We start from the raw sequence: 21,273 nt of genomic DNA on the forward strand, positions 1-21,273 counted from the left end.
ATGTTGCTAGACCTGCTAAGCTTTTCCAACATTTCCCCGCTCCAATTTCAGACTCCAGCACCCACAGCATTTTGCTTACTTTGATATATTTGATGACCCAGCCTTCGCAGCTTGCTGGGGTAGATAATTCCAAACACTAATGACCCCCTGAGAAAGAAATTCCTCCTTATCTCCAATTTAATTGGGAAACCCTTTATTTCAAAACTGCGCGCCCAGTTCTAGATTCCCGCATGAGGGGGAAACATTCTTTCAGCATTTACCCTGTCAAACCACCTCCAATGAGCATAGGGCAAAATCTGCTCAACCTTTCCTTGTTAGACAAACCTTTCATTCCAGGAATCGGCTTCTGTGAACTCCTTCCAAATCAAGTATGTTCTTCCTTTGCAGACTCATTTATTGTATGCAGGGTGCACTAGGACCCTCCAGATTCCACTCAACCAATGTGTTTGTCCAACAAGTTTCACCCCAGTGTTGCAGCAAGTTCCTGGCAAATAATTACAAACGTAAGTCATTCAACCAACGCAACTTTATTTCAGACAATTTTAAGATGGGATAGCACACTTTAATTCCAATAATTCTTATTCTAACAATCTACTTTAACTGTCTGTTTCACTAGAATAAGACAACTTCCCAGATCTTGATTCTTTGTTGATTCGTTGGTTCTGATTGCTTGATTCCGGCAGCCTATTACTGTCGATCTTCCTCTCTGTATCTGGTCTTTGGTTTCAGTGTCTCTATCTCTCAGTGTAGAAGGAAAGCTGTTCAAAGTCTTTATTGTGTCCAGCCATGCCTCAGGATGGGCGGCGGGAGAGGGATGTTCTCTAATTCCCCTACTCAAACTGGGGATCTTACCTTTCTGGCTACTATCCAGAACTTTCCGGTGTTTTCGGCCAATCGGGGTCCCTGATTTAGAATCATAGAAACCTAACGAGCAGAAAGATGTCATTCGGCCCATCGAATCTGCATCAACCACAATTCCATCTAGGCCCTATCCCCATATCCCTACATATTTACCCATTAATCCCTCTAACCTATGTATCCTGGGACATTAAGGGACAATTTAAATGGCCACTCAACCTAGCTCGTACATTTTTGAGCTGTGGAGGAAACCGGAGCACCCAGAGGAAACCCACGCAGACACAGGGAGAATGTGCAAACTCCACATAGACAGTGACCTGAGCTGGGATTCGAACCCAGGTCCTTGGAGCTGTGAAGCAGCAGTACTAACCACTGTGCTACCGTGCCGCCCATTAGTTCTGCCACTCAAAACTTCGAATCATAGAACCCTACAGTGCAGAAAGAGGCCCTTCAGCCCATCGAGTGCACCGAACAAAATCCCACCCAGGCCCTACCCTCATATCACACCTACTAATCCCTCCCTGTAACCTGCACATCCCTGGACACTAAGGGGCAATTTCTTAGCATGACCAATCAACCTAACCTGCACAGCTTTGGACTGTGGGAGGAAACCGGAGTACCTGGAGGAAACCCACGCAGACATGAGGAGAATGTGCAAACTCCACACAGACAGTGACCCGAGCCGGGAATCGAACCCAGGACCCTGGAGCTATGAAGCAGTAGTGCTAACCACTGTGCTACCGTACCGCCCCAACCACTGTGCTACCATGCCGCCCCTTCATTAATGAATTTTGATGGTCATTTGTTTGCTAGTGTCCTGGTGCCTGTATGTCTCGTTTTTGGTTCGGAATATGCATTTGCTTTTTTGTTCTTATTGATTTTATCTGATGCAATATCTAAAGGTGTTTGTTTCATCAATGAGGGTTTGATTATTTCCTAAATGTACTCGGGTGAGTTCCTGACTCCATTGCTTCAACAATACAAAGAAGAAAGAACAAAGAAAATTACAACACAGGAACAGGCCCTTCAGCCCTCCAAGCCTACACCACCCATGCTGCCTGACTTAACTAAAACCCCCTACCCTTCCGGGGACCATACCTCTCTATTTCCATCCTATTCATATACTTGTCAAGGCGCCCCTTAAAAGTCACTACTTTATCTGCTTCCACTACCTTCCCCAGCATCCACTACTCTCTGTGTAAAAAATCTGCCTTGTACATTTCCTTTAAACCTCGTCCCTCGCATCTTAAACTTGTGTCCCCTAGTAATTGACTCTTCTACGCTGGGAAAAAGCTTCTGACTATCCACTCTGTCCATGCCTCTCATAATTTTGTAGACTTCTATCAGGTCTCCCCTCAACCTCGGTCGTTCCAGTGAGAACAAACCAAGTTTCTCTCCTCTTAGCTAATGCCCTCCATACCAGGCAACATCCTGGTAATCTTTTCTGTACCCTTGCCAAAGCCTCCACATCCTTCTGATAGTGTGGCGACCAGAATTGAACATTATTTTCCAAGTGCAGCCCAACAAAGGTTCTAAAAGCTGCAATATGACTTGCCAATTTTTAAACTCAATATCCCGGCCGTGAAGGCAAGCATAACGTATGCCTTCTTAACTACTTTCTCCACCTGCATTACCACTTTCAGTGACCTGCGTACCTGTATACCCAGATCCCTTTGCCTATCAATACTCTTAAGGATTCTGCCATTTACTGTATATTTTCTATCTGTATTAGACTTTCCAAAATGCATTACCTCACATTTGTTCAGATCAAACTCCATCTGCCGTCTCTCTGCCCAAGTCTCCAATTGATCTATATCCTGCTGTATCCTCTGATGGCCCTTATCGCTATCCAGAAATCCATCAACCTTGTGTTGTCCGCAAACTTACTAATCAATCCAGTTACATTTTTCTCCAAATCATTTATATATATTACAAACAGCAAAGGTCCAGCACTGATCCCGGAGAAACCACTTGTCACAGCCCTCCATGCAGAAATGCATCCTTGCACTGCTACCCTCTGTCTTCTTTGACCAAGCCAGTTCTATATCCACCTTGCCAGCTCACCTCTGGTGCCATGCGACTTCATTTTCTGCACCAGTCTGCCATGAGGGACTTTGTCAAAGGCCTTACTGAAGTCCATGTAGACAACATCCACTGCCCTACCCTCATCAATCATTTTCGTTACTTCCTCGAAAAACTTGATCAAGTTCGTGAGACACGACCTCCCCTTCACAAAACCATGTTGCCTCTCACTAATAAATCTGTTTATTTCCAAGTGGAAATAAATCCTGTCTCGAAGAATCCTCTCCAATAATTTCTCTATCATGGATGGATGTGCAGGTTAGGTGGATTGGCCATACTAAATTACCCCTTAGTGTCAGGGGGACTCGCTCAGGTAAATGAATGGGGTCATGGGGATAGGGCCTGCGTCGGTGCAGACTCGATGTGCTCAATGGCCTTTTGCACTGTAGGATTTTACGATTCGATTAAGCTCTTTTCATGTTTGCGAATGTGTTTTATGTATTCCTGACTTCTATTGTTTTATCAAGCCACTACAGGGGCTATTGGGGAAAGGACTGATTCTGTGCCTTTTGTCTCTGGCATTAGAGAGTTCCCAGCATGCTGTGGTGTATTGGCCAACTTTCTACTCATCTGTTTCATATAATTCTTATAGGGCTGCCACACTTTACATCCTTCTCACAACTTGCTTTCTTACCGAGCATAGTATCTTCATCAAATCTAGCTAAATCCAAGTCATTAATATAGATGGTAAATAGTGGGGGCCCTAACACTGACCACTGTAGGGCCCCACTAGTTACAGTTTGCCTGCCTGAAAGTGACCCATTTATCTCAACTCCACTTTCAGATAGTTGACCAGTCCTCTATCAATGCTAATATATATCCTGAACACATATAATAACTTCTTATGTGGCACTATATTAACCCCTTTTGGAAACCAAATACTATATCTACTTGTTCCACTCTGTCCATTTATTCACTCACTTGTTATATCCCAAAGAATTCTAATAAATTTGTCAAACGTGACTTCACTTGCACAGAAATATGTTGACTCTGCCTGATTGGATTGATTTTCTAAACACCTCTCTAATAATGGATTCTAACATTTTGAGTCTCAAGGCTAACTGGCCTATAGTTTCTCGCTTTTTGTCTCCCTTCTTTCTTGAACGTACTTAATGCATTTGTGGTTTTCTGAATTGCTGGGAGCCTTACCGAGTCAAGGGACATTTTGATCTGGCCAGCTGAGTACACCAATGAGCTATCAGGAAAGCAGTTTGTCTGTAACTTAGTGCAGCACGGTAAAATGAACATTAGCTGTAAACTTGCTGCCTGCTGTATATCAGTTTAAATAGCTGTGTGCTATGCCCAGTAGGCCCCAGTCACTGTGTGCAAAGCAGATCTTATTTGATTCTCTTCTGAACTGTGGGAAATCTGTCAACTATTATCGCTGGAAGAAAGAAATGTCATTTCTATCCTCAGGGTGTTCCTAAGTGCTTCAAAGCTAATTCATCAATTTTGAAGTATAATCACTATTTTGTAAATAAACACAGTAGCCAATAAGGTCCCACAAACAGCAATGTGAGACAAGCCTGGTTAAGCTGTTTTGATGGTAATTATTGAGTGAAGAGCAGACAGAATTCCAGGCTGTTCTTCTAAAAGTGCCAGGATTTCTTTACAGCTGAACAGCACTGGGATTAATGTCACACTTGAAAGACAGGTTCTCTGACAATACAGGACTACTTCATTGGACTTTTAGCCCTGGATTGGAACTGGAATCTATAACCATGTTCAAAGACTAAAGTATTACGACTAAATGAAGCTCATGTCGTATAGCCTAAGAAAAATAAAAAGGGTAGCCTTGTTAATGTTTCCGCCATTCCAATTTGCAAATACCCTTTCCTTTACACTTTCCCATACAAGCACTGTACAGCCAACACTTGTGCAATGACTTCCTCTCACATGATTGCCCAAGGCTTCAAACACTTTTTTTTTGTTACATGTACAATCTAGCTTTGAAAAATTTTTTTTGTTGAATTGTTGATAAGACTGAGTTTACTGACCATTATTAGTTGGCCTGAGAAGTTACATCGGGCCTTCCCCTGGAACTGCTACAGCATATGTGATGGTGGTGGTTCCACAGTAGAGGGAGATGGAGAATTTCTAGATCCTGACCCTGTGGTAGTGAAGGAATTGTGGTGAATGTCCAGCTCAGGGTGGTTTGTTTCTTTGGAGGGGAACTTTTGGGCAATGGATGTTCCCACACTATTATTACTTTTTCCATTGATGGGGTGGATGGTGAGTTGCTGCATTGTATCTGTAGACCATACTTCCGTGATGTGGAGATGCCGGCATTGGACTGGGATAAGCACAGTAAGAAGTCTCATAACACCAGGTTAAAGTCCCACAGGTTTATTTGGCAGCACTAGCTTTCGGAGCCTCAAGCTCCTTCATCAGGTGAGTGGGGACTTGTGTTCACAAACAGGGCATATAAAGACACAAACTCAACTTACAAGATAATGATTGGAATGTGAGTCTTTACAGGTAATTAAGTCTTGAAGGTACAGACAACGTGAGTGGAGTGAGTGTTAAGCGCAGGTTAAAGAGATGTGTATTTTCTCTAGCCAGGACAGTTCGTGAGATTTTGCAAGCCCAGGCAAGTCATGGGGATTACAGATAGTGTGACATGAACCCAAGATCCCTGTTGACGCCTCATGTATGCGGAACTTGGCTATCAGTTTCTGCTCAGCGATTCTGCATTGTCATTGCCATGAAGGCTGCCTTGGAGAACGCTCACCTGAAGATCAGAGGCTGAATGCCGATGACTGCTGAAATTTTCCCCGACTGGAAGGAAACACTCCTGTCTGGTGATTGTCAAGTGGTGTTCATTCATTAGTTGTAGTAGGTCTCCACAACATACCATGCCTCAGGACATCCTTTCCTGCAGTGTATCAGGTTGACAACTTTGGCCAAGTCGTAACGGTATGTACCATTTACCTGCTGAATGGTGTTCTCACGTGAGACGATGGCATCCGTGTCGATGATCTAGCATGTCTTGCAGAGATTGCTGTGGCAGGGTTGTGTGTTGTCGTTGTCACTGTTCTCCTGAAGGGTGGATAGGTTGCTGCGGACAATGGTCTGTTTGATGTTGTGCGGTTGTTTGAAGAAGTGGGGGTGTGGGGATGGCCTTGGCAAGATGATCGTCTTCATCAATGACATGTTGAAGGCTCTGGAGAAAATGTTGTAGCTTCTCCGCTCCAGGGAAGTGCTGGACGATGAAGGATACTCTGTCCGCTGTGAACCGTGTTTGTCTTGAGGAGGTTGGCGCGGTTTTTCACTGGGGCACGTCGGAACTGTTGATCGATGAGTCAAGCGCCATATCCTGTTCTTATGAGGGCATCTTTCAGCGTCTGTTGCAGTCCTCCTCATCTGAGCAGATCCTGTGTATACGGAGGGCTTGTCTGTGGGGGATGGCTTCTTTAAAGTGTTTAGGGTGGAAGCTGGAGAAGTGGAGCATTGTGAGGTTATCCTTGGTCTTGCAGTCTCTCTCCACTCACATTGTCTGTACCTTTAAGATTTGATTACCTGTAAAGACTCGCATTCCAACCATTATCTTGTAAATTGAGCTTGTGTCTTTATATGCCCTGTTTGTGAACACAAGTCCTCACTCATCTGATGAAGAAGCTTGCATGTTACATTGGGGAGAACATGCAGATGCTGTGACAAAGAATGAATGAACACCGCTTGGCAATCACCAGGCAGCAGTGTTCCCTTCCAGTCGGGGAACACTTCAGCAGTTACGGGCATTCAACCTCTGATCTTCGGGTGAGCGTTCTCCAAGGCGGCCGTCATGACAATGACAATGCAGAATCGCTGACAGAAATTGATAGCCAAGTTCCGCACACATGAGGACGGCCTCAACCGGGATCTTGGGTTTATGTCACACTATCTGTAACCCCTAAGACTTGCCTGGGCTTAAAAAATCTCACTAACTGTCCTGGCTGGAGACAATGCACACCTTCTTAACCTGTGCTTGGCCCTCTCTCCACTCACGTTGTCTGTACCTTTAAGACTTGATTACCTGTAAAGACTCGCATTCCAACCAGTATTTTGTAAATTGAGTTTGTGTCATCATTGGACTCAATACTGCATCCACTGTCACCAGTGCACAGTGTTCACAGAGTGTTGTGGTAATATGATCAGCGTTCAGTTTTAAGGCTGATTAAATTGGATATCCTAAATTAAAGAATTGGGCATGTTAAAAGAAACCCACTGGGTTTGGGACCCCTACCCAGTACTTCTGGGACCAGCATGAGCACCCCCAGTTCCTGCCCAATTTACAGTGCCTCAGGAATAAAACCCCAGCCCAGGGGATTCCGATGGAAAGGATGGGGCACCCGCAAACCTTATCCCCTATGGCGGCCCTCATTTGACCCGGCGCTCACTGCCAGAGAGAACACAGTGCGTACTTGGCAGCCAAAGCCTGCCCATGCAGGTTCCCTTCACTGACAAGGAATCAGGACATTACAGTCCAATTTGAAAATAGCTTTATCCACTCACTCCACACATCATCTAATTGAAAAGAGGTTCTTACCTGCCCACATTATACTGTGAACATAAGAACATAAGAAATAGGAGCAGGAGTAGGCCAACTAGCCCTTCGAGCCTGCCCCGCCATTCAATAAGATCATGGCTGATCTGTCGTGGCTCAGTTCCACATTCCTGCCCTCTCCCCATAACCCTTAATCCCCTCTCTCATCAAAAACCCATCAACCCGCGTCTTAAAAATATTTAGCGAGGCAGCCTCCACCACTTCAACGGGCAGAGAATTCCAGAGATTCACCACCCTTTGAGTGAAGAAGTTCCTCCTCAACTCTGTTCTAAACCGCCCCCCCTTTATCTTGAGGCTATGCCCCCTAGTCCTACTATCCATCTTCCAACAAACCACAGGTTAGTTGTGGGATGAAGAATCTATTGTTATACTGTGCCGTAGTACTCCAACAACAAGGACAGATGCCACATACCCAACATTTTATTTTCATCCTCTGCAAAATCCTTAGCCCACTCAACCTCATTAAACACTAATTGCCAACTAACACTTCATTTGACACTATTGGGCCTTTATTATTCATTTATTTATTTCTTTGGCCTTTCTTTTTAGAAAAGGGGGAGTCATACAACATTCTAGTAAACAAAAGGAAAACAGAAGCAGATATTAATAAAAATTAACAGGTGCTAACTTGATCTCCCCTGGGATGAACTACATACTTCTTTGCTATCTGGGGCTCCTTATCTCAAAATGGACACAGAAGGACTGAACCACAGACACCACACCAACTGAAGACTAGAAGATCAGCCTACGATGACTCCTGATATATATGGTTCGCTCCACCAGATGCAGGCAAATGTGAGGATGGCATCCTCTAGGGTATACCCCAATAAGGCTATCACCTATGGGTCTAACAACCAAAGAGTGGTGTACAAGAAAGATAATGGGAGCTCTGATTATTGCTCCCTAAGGATGAGTCTCATGAGTGATTGGTGGGTGTACACTAACCATGGATGCATGGAGCTAGCCTGCCTAGCCCCTGGCCCAGAAAAAGGGCTGGAATTAGGAAAGAAGTGCCCTGGTATTATTCAGAACAAATACATTTACTAAGAAATTAAGAATGGGTTAAGACCGACAGTTAGCTCACCTCTCGCCATTTGTTTTGAAACCTACCCAGGGCCCCAAAATGGGTTGATACTAAAACATATTATTTGACAACACATACTACTAATTGGTACCGGTAGTGGTAGATTTAGCCGGAACACAATTACCAAACTGGTGTGCCTCACCACTTAGAAAATTGTACCTCCACTTGGCCCAGAGGCTACTAAGCTGAAAGACTGGGACACACAAGGGGTAAGAGATGCCCAGGTCAAAGGAATGCAAGAGGACGGAAATCCTGAACCATCTGGCAACTGCATTCGGAGCCGGGGTATTCACCGTTAACACACTGCATCTGGCTGATTTGGATGATAAGCTCAGAGTCCCAACCCAACAAATTAAACAGAGTTCGGACATCTCAACTGAAAACATTTGGCAAGGTGCCAAGGCAGATTTGGCTGAGAACAGGGCCAGTCACCTTATGGTTACTGTACCAGAAGAACATACCCAAACTATTAGTCAGATCGCCTGGGGGAGGGTGGAAGATGATGCCAGGCAACAGAACCGATCCTTGTGTAGTATCTATGGGCAATGGATGGTCGAGCAGTTAAGAGAGAACCTCGACCAGGTTAGCAGGGGGAAAGTTCCGTCTTGGATCAGTGATGACCAGATTGAATACCTGTGCGGGGATAAAGACACCCCAGTGTCACTAACTGCCAATTACAGTAACTGACCAGGGTCTGTTGTAGAGTAACCCCGGGGACTGCACTAGGAATGGTGTTGGGGATCCCAGTAATAATAAAAGATAAGTAATAATAAAAGATAAGATTGGAAGCTGAAAATATAGGGATCATTAAAGGAAGATGTGGATGGGATAGCAGGGGACTCTACCATATGTGGTTGAGAAAGGAGGGACGCTCATAGGCATCAGTCTGGAAAAATGTGAACACACAGACAAAACGGTCATATGGCCATATCCGGGGTATGAAAATGAACATGCCCTGTGTGGATTCAGAACAACCACTCACCCAAATTGTACACTGGAAATTTGAAATTTGGAAAGGGATGTCACCCAGGTGGCTTACGGGGAGGGTTTTGCATTAAACCACACATAGGATTGATCAAGGTGATATACACAGAAGAGAAAAAAACACCAGTAAATGCTGGCGAGGAATTGAGACAAAGCTTGGGGGATCACTTTGAAAAATTTGATACCAGGATAACACTTCTCCTTGAGAAATTTCAACTAATTCAGACACAATCGATCACAGCACACCTTTCTCGAAGTGGTGCAATAAACAGGGGAAATAAAAAAGAACATTAGTGAAATTAGAATCACTTCATGGTGGGAGGACCGCTGGGACTGGGGTTCAAATGTCCAAATCCACCCATGGGACTCTGATCGCAATAGGAATCCTACTTATGGCAGTGTGCCTAACCATCCTCACATTTAAATTTGCAGGATGGAAGAAGGAATTCCTGCATCACTTGGACTCGGCAAGGGCATTCAACATCAAGAAAAGCTCTACAATCAAGAACCTTCATACTCTCCTGTCTATATTGTAATATGTATAGTCACTTGTCATTTTGTACTGTTTATTGCTTTATTTTGTACATACTCTATTGATGTTTTATTACTTTTTTAATTATTTTATTTCATTTAAAATTGTTGCTACTATAGTGGATTAGGGATGATACTATCATCCCTGGATTCGGGGTATTTGCTCATTGAGATGGTTTGGTAAGGATTGTGTGATCCAGTTCATTGATGCTCACTGAATCAAGAGGCGGGACTGTGGTAATATCAGGGTCTAGTCTTGAGGCCGATTAAATTGGAAAGCCTAAATTAAAAAATTGGGCATGTTAAAATCAAACAGTCAAACCTCAGGCAGGCCAGACTCACCTAAGGTCAAATATACAAATACACAGGAACATGTCTGGGCCTGGCCCATCAAAGATGATTGCATTCTACTGAGGCCCAGCAGGAGATCATTGCACCCCATTGAAATGCACCAGCCTGTTGTTAGAAGCTCAGATTGGGCCAGACTTTCTGTCACCTAAAGTTCCTGCAGTTACCTTATCTGGCAATAGGTTACATGTAAGTAACACCATGGAGATAGACACCTGTGGTTGGGTCCTGGTGTCCTGTCAGGCAGACATCAAGAAACCCACTGGGTATTGGGACCCCCTCCCAGGTCCTCATTGGCTGGAAGCCAGAGAAGTTTCTGGAAAGGCAGGCAGGCAGGGGAATAAAGGTACACATCTCAGACACACCAGCAGCAAAGACTCGACGAGGGAGGCGACTTTGACCATCTGAACACTGACCAGAGAAGGAAGAAGCTGCCATCGAGGCTCACCTTCGTGACGATAGACCAGGGGGACTCGGGCCTGCAGTTTAACCAAACCATCTTTGCAGGTAGTATACTTGAATCTTGGCAAGTGTGAGGTGGTCCACTTTGGTAGGAATAATGGTAGGAAGGACTATTACTTACGTGGCGAAAAACTGCAGCAGGCGATGGTGCAGAGGGACCTCGGGGTCCTTGTGCATGAGTCGCAAAAACCCAGCTTGCAGGTGCAGCAGGTGGTCAGGAAGGCGAATGGGATGCTGGCCTTCATAGCGAGGGGGATTGAATATAAAAGTAGGGAGGTCTTGCTGCAGCTGTATAGGGCATTGGTGAGGCCGCAGCTGGAGTACTGTGTGCAGTTTTGGGCGCCGCACCTGCGCAAGGATATTTTGGCCCTGGAGGGAGTGCAGAGGAGGTTTACTAGGCTGATACCGGAGTTGAGGGGATTGAGCTATGAGGAGAGGCTGAATAAACTAGGCTTGTACTCGTTAGAGTTTAGAAGAATGAGGGGAGATCTCATTGAGACGTATAAGATGATGAATGGGATGGATAGGATAGAGGTGGAGAGACTCTTCCCGCTCAAAAAAGACAGTAGGACTAGGGGGCACAGCCTCAAGATAAAGGGGAGGCGGTTTAGAACGGAGTTGAGGAGGAACTTCTTCACTCAAAGGGTGGTGAATCTCTGGAATTCTCTGCCTGTTGAAGTGGTGGAGGCTGCCTCGCTAAATATTTTTAAGAAGCGGGTTGATGGGTTCTTGATAAGAGAGGGGATTAAGGGTTATGGGGAGAGGGCGGGAAAGTGGAACTGAGCCACAACAGATCAGCCATGATCTTATTGAATGGCGGGGCAGGCTCGAAGGGCTAGATGGCCTACTCCTGCTCCTATTTCTTATGTTCTTATGTTCTTATGTATGCTCTTGTTTTATGTGGGTAATTTAAGGATTAACAGTATTATTATTGAACTTTTACTTGCGTTTGTCCTTTGTCCGTTTTGCGAATAAGGGCACTGGGGTAAAACATAAGAACATAAGAAATAGGAGCAGGAGTAGGCCATCTAGCCCTTCGAGCCTGCCCCGCCATTCAATAAGATCATGGCTGATCTGTCGTGGCTCAGTTCCACTTTCCCGCCCTCTCCCCATAACCCTTAATCCCCTCTCTTATCAAAAACCCATCAACCCACGTCTTAAAAATATTTAACGAGGCAGCCTCCACCACTTCAACGGGCAGAGAATTCCAGAGATTCACCACCCTTTGAGTGAAGAAGTTCCTCCTCAACTCCGTTCTAAACCGCCCTGCCTTTATCTTGAGGCTGTGCCCCCTAGTCCTACTGTCTTTTTTGAGCGGGAAGAGTCTCTCCACCTCTATCCTATCCATCCCATTCATCATCTTATACGTCTCAATGAGATCTCCCCTCATTCTTCTAAACTCTAACGAGTACAAGCCTAGTTTATTCAGCCTCTCCTCATAGCTCAACCCCCTCAACTCCAGTATCAGCCTAGTAAACCTCCTCTGCACTCCCTCCAAGGCCAAAATGTCTTTGCGCAGGTGCGGCGCCCAAAACTGCACACAGTACTCCAGCTGCGGCCTCACCAATGCCCTATACAGCTGCAGCAAGACCTCCCTACCTTTGAGTAAGCAAACTGGTCGAAAGTATCTGATAATTACGGGTACAAATTTCCCCCATAGGATACACTGAACAACTCACAATGGTTGCTTCAACTACACATCCCTCTCCTGTGATCTCAACCACCAAAAGAATGAGCAGCATGTTATAATACCTCTATCTCCTTGTTCTAAGGAGATAAACATTTATATGATGGATTTAAAATGGAGCATTAAAAAACAATGTATGACACCAAGTTAAATGAGGAGATATTATTCTAGATATTCTGGGAGCTGGGCTCAGTTCTTGGACTCTAAATTGCTGGTATTCCTCTCTCGGGCTCCTATTCTGGGACTTCTCTTGCCATCAGTCAGGAGGTTCCTCCTTGTCGGTCTCTTCTGAGCAAGGGTATCCCAGGTGTTGATGTCTACGTTACATTTCTTGTGGTAAGTCTACATCAGCTGGGAGGTGTATTAATATCAGCGTCTTTTAAGGAGCCAGGAACCAGCATTGAAGCCAAGATCTTCCGAAACCAGCTGCGCTGGGGCGGCGATGTGCAGCCTGACAGCCAAAGCAAATCTTCTTAGCCCAGCTGCAGGAAGCCTCCCAAACTCGAAGAGGGCGTTGGAGTAGTCAGGTTGTGAACTGCCTGGTTCAGGCAAATAATGTATGTGTGGGTTTGATTCCCGCCTTGGGTCACTGTCTGTGCAGACTCTGCACATTCACCCTGTGTCTGCATGGGTTTCCTGAAAGGTGTGCTGGTCAGGTGCATTGGCAATGCTAAGGTCTCCGTCAGTTTACCTGAACAGGTACCGGACTGTGATGACAAGGGGATTTTCACAATAGCTTCATTGCAGTGTTAATAGCGTAAGTCTACTTGTGGCACGAATAAATAAATAGTACAGACTCAAGAGCAATAACACCCCTGACGCGAATGAGGATAAAATAAAAGCAAAGTACTGCAGCTGTTGGAAAGACTCAGCTAGTTTGGCAGCATCAGCGAAGAAACAGAACAAACGGCCGGTATTTTACGATCTCACTCGGGCGAGGTTCGTAAAATCCCAGCCGATGCCGACGGAGAATTCCGTTCTGCGGGGCGGGCGGAGCAGTAAAATTCCGTATAACACTTTCAATGGCGTCATCTCCGCTCCAATCGCACACTGGGAGCAGCGAGTGCGCCTGCGCACTCTCCATGGCCAAGTGGACGGAATAGTCGACGCTCGATAGAAAAGCGGGGGGTAGGCAGCATCTTTTAGGCCAATGTTAGCGCTATTCAGACTGAACTTTCCTTGAAGCCCCTTGTAAATCCTGAATGAACAAATATGTAGGATTTCTCTAAGTGCGAGTACGCGTTATTCGTTTTTCAGCAGATGAAAACTTTTTACACTCAAGGGTCGGAAACCTCCCTCTGCTGTTGAATGATGGCGGGGCACGCCGGGCGGCGGAAGTAACGTCACGTCGAGCGGCGGCGTGGCGCGAGCGGGCAGCGCGAGCGAGGGAGAGAGTGGTGCGAGTTAGCGGAGAGGCATCACGGTAGAGCGGCACTCCGGTATAGTGGCACCGCGGGCATAGCGGCACTCTTGCATTGCAGCATTGTGGCCAGAGTAGCACTCTGGTGTAGCAGCATGCTGGGCGTAGCGGCACTGTGGGCAGAGTGACACCCTGGTATAGCGGCACTCTGGGCAGAGTGGCACCCTGGTATAGCGGCACTGTGGGCAGAGTGGCACCCTGGTATAGCGGCACTCTGGGCAGAGTGGCACGCTGGTGTAGCGGCACTCTGGGCATGGTGGCACTCTGGCGTAGTGGCACTCTGGGCAGGGTGGCACTGGTGTATGGCACGCTGGGCAGGTTGGCATGCTGGTGTAGCGGCACCCTGGGCAGAGCAGCACTCCGTAGCGGCGCTCTGGGCAGAGTTTCACTCTGATATAGCGGCTCTGTGTCACAGTGAGTTTACTATCAAATAAATCGGTTGGACTTAAACCTGGTGTTGTCAGACTTCTTACTGTGGTGCACCCAGGCAGAGTGGCACCGCACTAGAGTGGCACCGCAGGCAGATCTGCAGTCCCCAGAGGCGGTGGGAATAGATACTGAGGCCTTGTGGAAGAAAAATCCCTGGTAATTTTAACATATTGGTGCTGGTGGCATGGTGATTAGTACTGCTGCCTCTCAGTGCCAGGGACCTAGGTTTGTTTCCTGGCTTGGGGAGTTTGCACGTTCTCCTTATATCAGCGTGGGTTTCCTCTGGGTGCTCCGGTTTCCTCCCGCAGTCGAAAGATCTGTGGATTAGGTGCTTTGGCCATGCTAAATTGTCCTTTAGTGTCCTGGGATACGCAAGTTAGAGGTATTAGAGGGGTAAATATGTGGGATTAGGGGGATAGGGTCTGGGTCCGATTGTTGTTGGTGCAGACTTAATGGGCCAAATGGTTGCCTTCTGCACTGTTGGGTTTCAATGATTACTATCATTGGCTGATAGTATCTGATATACAGGGGTATAGTTTATGGATGGAAGGATGTCGCTATGTTAAACTTATTTATTAGTGTCACAAGTTGACTTACATTAACTGCAATGATGAAGTTACGATGAAAATCCCCTAGTCGTCACGCTCCGGCGCCTGTTCGGGTACATTGAGGGAGAATTTAGCCTGGTCAATGCACCTAACCAGCACGTCTTTCGGACTGTGTGAGGAAATGGGAGAACCTGGAGGAAACCCATGTAGACATGGGGAGAACATGCAGACTCCACACATATAGTAACCCAAGCTGGGACTCGAACCTGGACCCTGGAGCTGTGAGGCAAGAGTGTTAACCACTAGGAGGGATGTAGTTTGTTGAGGTGATATTACGTTCCTTACTCCCATCCCCTTTTCCCAAAGTATAAACCAACAGCAACTTGTATTTCTCATGTTTGGCACAGTTTAATTCCTTATAAGGCTTCTCTTGTTTTTGCACAAAAATATTGGGAAGATCAAAGCAATTATCTCCAGTCCCTGTTGCAAGCTATGTTCAAGAGCTATCTCTCCAAGTGTCTGATTTAGAACCAGACTGATCACAGCTTACCCTGGGCAGCACGGTAGCACAGTGGTTAACACTGCTGCTTCACACTCCGGGGTCCTGGGTTCGATTCCCGGCTCGGGTCACTGTCTGTGTGGAGCTTGGACATTCTCCTTGTATCTGCGTGGGTTTCCTCCGGGTACTCTGGTTTCCTCCCACAGTCCAAAGATATGTGGGTTAAGTTAATTGGCCATGCCAAGAAATTGTCCCTTAGAATCCAGGGATGTGTAGGTTAGAGGGATTAGTGGGTATAATATGTAGGGATATGGGGGTAGGGCCTGGGTGGGATTGTGGTCGGTGCAGACTCGATGGGCCAAAGGGCCTCTTTCTGCACCGTGGTGTTCTATGATCTACAACCTTGCTGTCGTATTTGACCCTGAAATACGCTTCTGATGACGTTTGTACCATTATTAAGACTGCCTGTCTCCATTTCCATAATGTTGCTTAACTCTGACCCTACCTTGGCCCTTCTTCTGCCGAAACGCTTACCCAGTTCTTTGTTATCTTTATATTACACTATTTCAATGCACCTATGATTGGCTTTCCACATTCTACCCTTTGTAAACTTGATGTGTTGTAACTCTCACCAGGTTCCTCCACACCCATCACCCCGTCTTCACAGACCTGCATCAGTTTCAGGTTAAGCAATGTCTTTATTTTAAAATTCTCATGCATGCTTTCAAATCTGTCCATAAACTCGTTCCATCCTATCTCTGTAATCTCCTCCAGCTTTGCAATACTGTGAGATACCTGCACTTCCATTACTGGGGTCTGGAGTATCCTTGATTGCAGTTACTTTGCTACCAATGGCCATATCTTCAGCTGCCAAAGCCAGAAGCTCCAGAATTTCCTTCCTAAACCCTTCGAACTCTATCTTGCCCCTTGTTTGCTTTTTGAAGCCTAACTTTTTGACCAAACATTTTGTCATCTTCCCTAATATCTCCTCATCTGCATTTGAAAAAGAGTCATGAGGACTCAAAACATTAACTCTTTCTGTTTCAACAGATGCTGTCAGACCTGCTGAGTCAGTCCAGTATTTTCTGTTTTCATTTGCTTTGGAGTGGTCTGGGATGTTTTATTATGTTCAAGGAACATACAAGTGCGCGTTGTTATAAATTTATATTCATTTGTCAACAATTGTCAACATTTGTCAACAATTCACAAAAAACAGCTTTTGTTTTACTGGGTTGTTGTCAATCTTTATCAATTAATTGCATCCCTTGGAAAGAATCATGGAATCCCAACAGTGCAGGAGGAGGCAATTCGGCCCATCGAGACTGCACCAACCAAAATCCCACTCAGGCCCTATTTCCATAACCCCTTGCATTTACCCTAACTAGTTCCCTTGATATTCAGGCTCAATTTAGCATGGCCAATCCACCTAACCTGCACATCTTTGGAGTGTGGAGGAAACCGGAGCACCTAGAGGAAACCCGTGCAGACACGGGGAGAATGTGCAAACTCTACACAGACTGTGACCCAAGCCAGGAATCGAACCTGGGTTCCTGCCACTGAGGTAGTAGTGCTAATCACTGTGCCATCAAAGTTTGGATAGAACTAGTGACTGACTTTCAGTATTTGTGCATGAACTTCAGGTAGAAAATTGTCAGACTTGTGACTCACAATTACAGGTTTCCAAAAGTTATGTAACGAAAAGTTCTTGATTTTCTATTTGAAAGTTTATTTTATTAGTATCACGAATAGATTTGCATTAACACTGCAATGAAATTACCATAAAAATCCCCTAGCGTCTATTCAGGTACAATCAGGGAGAATTTAGCATGGCTACTGCACCTAACCAGCGTGTCTTTTGGATTGTGGGAGGAAACCGGAGAAAACCCACACAAACACGGGGGAAACATGCAGACTCGGCACAGACAGTAACAGTGACCCAGGCTGGGAATTGAACCCGGGTCTCTAGTGCTGTGAGGCAGCAGTGCTAATCACTGTGCTGCCACATTGGCCGGGGAAGCATAAATGTGCAAGTGCTGCCTTAAAATGACACGTTACTTAATATTGTTTGATATGGGTCAACAGTTCGTTGTCATCTTTGGCAGTGTGCAAAAAACTCATGCCAGTGCAGTACTGAGGGAGTGCTGCCTGTATGGAATGTTAACCCGAGGCCTCATCTGGCCTCTTGGCTGGAAGTAAAATATCCAACGATACTATTCAGAAAAAGAGCCAAGGTAGTTTTCCCTGTTGTCCTGGCCGACATTTGCCACTTGACTAACGTGAGTAAAGCAGATTATCTGGCTATTACGCCATTACTATGTGCAAATTGTCTGTCATGTGTCCTACAATAGTGATTGCACTTCTGTATGTCCTGAGGTTGTGAAAGGTACTATTTAAGTGCGGGTCCATTTACAATGGCTCATATGGAGGACTCTGCATCTGTACATTGATTTTTGGCTGTAAGGCTAACTGCAGTCAACCATGAAATATGCCACATCTCAGTGAGTATCATTGGGTGGAATGTATAATCACAAAATTGTTACAGTGCAGAGGCTATTTGGCCTATTGTGTCTACACCACCTCTCCAAATGAGCATCATGACTTCGTGCCATTCACCTGCTATTTTTCCCCATACCTCTGCACGTTGTTTCTATTCAGGTAATCATCTAATGCCCTATTGAATGCCTCAATTCAATCAGCCTCCACCAAAATTCCAGGCAGTGCATTCCAGACTCAAACCATTTGCGTGGGGAAAAAAAAATTCTCACCACATTTGCTTCTTTAAACTACTTTAATCACTTTAAACCGGTACCATCATTCTTGATCCTTTTACAAACAGGAATAGTTTCTCCCAATCTACTCTGTCCATTTCCCTCAAATTTTGAATATCTCAATCAAATCTCCTGTTAGCTGCCTTTTCTCCAGTCTGAACCTCTCCAATCTATCTTCATAACTAGAATTTCTCATTCCTGGAACAATTCTCTTAAACCCCTTCTGCACTCTGTCCAATGTATTTACATTTTTCCTGCAGCGTGGCACCCAGAACTGTTGTACACAGTGCTCCAGTTGAAGTTTAACTAGTGTCTTACCTAATCAGCCTGTCAGCAACTGCCTCTATTTTTGCCAGCATTCAAACTGAGAATTAGTTTTCTTTATTTTATTTTCACTATTGTACTGCTTTCAGGGCACCTGTTATGGTGAAGTGATGGTCACAGGCAGCCATAGAACACAGAACATTACAGCGCAGAACAGGCCCTTAGGCCCACGATGTTGCGCCGACCAGTTAAAAAACAATGACCCTCTAACCTAAACCAAACCCTTACCATCCATAAACCTATCCACGGATCTCTTAAACGCCCCCAAACTAGGCGCATTTACAACTGCAGCAGGCAGGGCATTCCAATCCCTCACCACCCTCTGGGTAAAGAACCTACCCCTGACATCCGTCCTATAACTACCACCCCTTAATTTACAGCTGTGCCCCCTCGTGCTAGCTTTCTCCATCCGAGGAAAAAGGCTATCACTGTCCACCCTATCTAAACCTCTAATCATCTTATATGTTTCAATAAGGTCCCCATGACGTTGACCTTCTGTTTCTACATGCCATTCCATTGTTGGAGGGAGTTTGTATAGCTACAAGGGAGTCATAATGAGGACTTGATAATATTCTACTATTTTTTGTTGCATCTTGTCCTTTGTGGAGATCAACCTAGCTTGTCTTGTTCCTCCCTTTCCATCTCTGAGGGGTGGGTTCCCTTATCTGCCACAGAGATGGGCACTTTATCCTGGCCTGTCTGCAAGGAGACAGACTTCCTCGTCTCTGAAGGTGAACTCTGTCAAAATCAAGTTGTAGTTGAGCTGTAACAAACACTGAGGTAGAATTGTTGTGGAGTGACATTGTTGACTTGGCAAGCGGTGCGTTCTTCATCTACAACAACCAGGGTTGTATTGCAAGTTGCTTGACTGGTAAATGTTACTCCTGAAAAGGAACCAGTGATGTAAGCATTCACCATTTTTCATGAAGAAGGATTGGAAGTTGGTTGCAGAATGGAAGGATTTGGCTGTTGCCTGTCTTGTGGCACCTTGTAAATTATAGTCAGATGGTACACATTGGCATAATTTGCTGTTCCATTCCTGGCTCTTGCCATTTTTTACGCAGCTTTTAAGAAGTTAAAGGCAAATATTGTATAGTAGGGTACCCAGTATTGGTGTCCAGGAGTGATTGTGATACTGAAACTGATTGTAATATCTAATGTAAAACCCAGAAATAGAACAGTAACATTTTACTTGTGTTCAGAATTATTCTGAATTACTTCAGTGTACATTTAACACAGTTTTCTTTCTGTTTTTTGAAGGTGGTGAAATACATGGTTAATGCTTGAATTCAATGGTAAGTACATTAGACATGTTTTTTAAGGGTTTAAGGAGTAGAAATTAAGTTAAACCTGTTGGTGTGCTAGTCCATTTTGTCAAACCAATGGTTAAACACAAAAAAGAATGCATGAATGGAAACAGAATGAGAAATAATAAATCCTATGGCCCAATTGCCATGCATTTCATATAATAATGTATAACAGCTGCATCTCTGCCACAATATCATTGAACATGTTGGTAGCAGATGGGAAGATCTGCGCAGAATGCCAGAAAGTGTCAATCTGTTATAATTACAACTTAATTCATTATTTGCTAATAACTCTGGTGTTTCTTCATATGTGGAATGAATTGCAATGGCTGAAGATTGGTGTCAGTGATGTTGAGGACTATGGGAGGACCATAAACTGTTGAATATGACCATGTACTTTTCTATTTGATTGTGGGTGACTTGAGTGTTCAACCTGTTTACACTTACTAGTGGACTGTTCCTGTACTTCTGGTGTGTATGGACATGTCTCAGCCAGGTCAGAAACTAAAGGCGCTGATGCGGATATATTTATCTTCTGGTACTTTGCCATGTGCTCAATAGTATAAAGGCAACTGATTTGGGAACACCAAGCGCACAGATTCCATCTGTAGGAAAAGATGAAGGAAGTAATATAAATGTATTAGCATTTAAAATGTCAGAATTTGATTTCTCCCTTTGGTTTACCTGAAATTATTTGCAACTGAACTTGATAGCTCTTGTTTCGATGTCTACCCATTGGTGGTGTTGACTCTTGGGGTGTTTCACTCAATTGACCATCTTTCAATTGTGAGTATGGATAATGAGTAGTAACAAGCAATTTGACTGTAAGGCAGAAGAGGGTTAAAGAGGTATCGTAATGGACTCAACTTTTTATCCAGTCTTCACTCAGTTCCGCCACATTTACTGGGTAGCAGTCCACTACTTGAATTTTAGTATATACCTGGCTGCTTATTTTTGCCCTCCTTGTTGAGGCCAATGACTCTATTCCCCTTCTCTGGCTCAGTATTGCCTTGGTTGAGCTTAGTTAATTTGTTGCTGAGCAAAGATTAATCCTGGTTGGTATGATTCTGATAGCATATTGCTAGGTGTATTTATTTACTTTGATGTTTTGCTTATAATACAACATCTAAGTGTTGGAAATAAATGCGCTCATTCTGTAACCATTGTTTCAGAGCTGGTAAACAGATGAAAATATGATTGCCACTTTCCTACTAGTTTATGACACAGTGGCTACCTCACAGCGCCAGTGACCTGGGTTCAGTTCCGGCCTGGTGTCACTGTCTGTGTGGAGTTTGCACGTTCTCCCCATGGTCTGTGAGGGTTTTGTCCCAGTGCTCCGGTTTCTTTCCATAGTCCAAAGATGTGTGGGTTAGGCTGATTGGCCATGCTAAATTGC

The 21,273-nt window shown here is 44.9% G+C and overlaps 1 protein-coding gene across 2 annotated transcripts in view; it reads left to right on the top strand.

Annotated features, from left to right (window-relative positions):
- Window positions 1-13,971: 13,971 nt before the first annotated feature.
- Window positions 13,972-21,273, top strand: part of srbd1 (S1 RNA binding domain 1) — a 240,207-nt gene continuing 232,905 nt past the window's right edge. Inside the window, exons 1-2 of one of the 2 annotated variants that reach the window (XM_080200634.1) lie at window positions 13,972-14,021; window positions 19,831-19,865. In XM_080200634.1, coding sequence (XP_080056760.1) covers window positions 19,863-19,865 — 3 coding nt within the window. In that variant the 5' untranslated portion in view covers window positions 13,972-14,021; window positions 19,831-19,862. The remainder of the gene's footprint in view (window positions 14,022-19,830; window positions 19,866-21,273) is intronic. The other variant, XM_080200635.1, reaches the window with a different exon arrangement.

The sequence above is a fragment of the Carcharhinus amblyrhynchos genome, chromosome 12 (assembly GCF_965287045.1).
Source record: "Carcharhinus amblyrhynchos chromosome 12, sCarAmb.v2.hapA, whole genome shotgun sequence".
In the NCBI taxonomy this organism is placed as follows: Eukaryota; Metazoa; Chordata; class Chondrichthyes; order Carcharhiniformes; family Carcharhinidae; genus Carcharhinus; species Carcharhinus amblyrhynchos.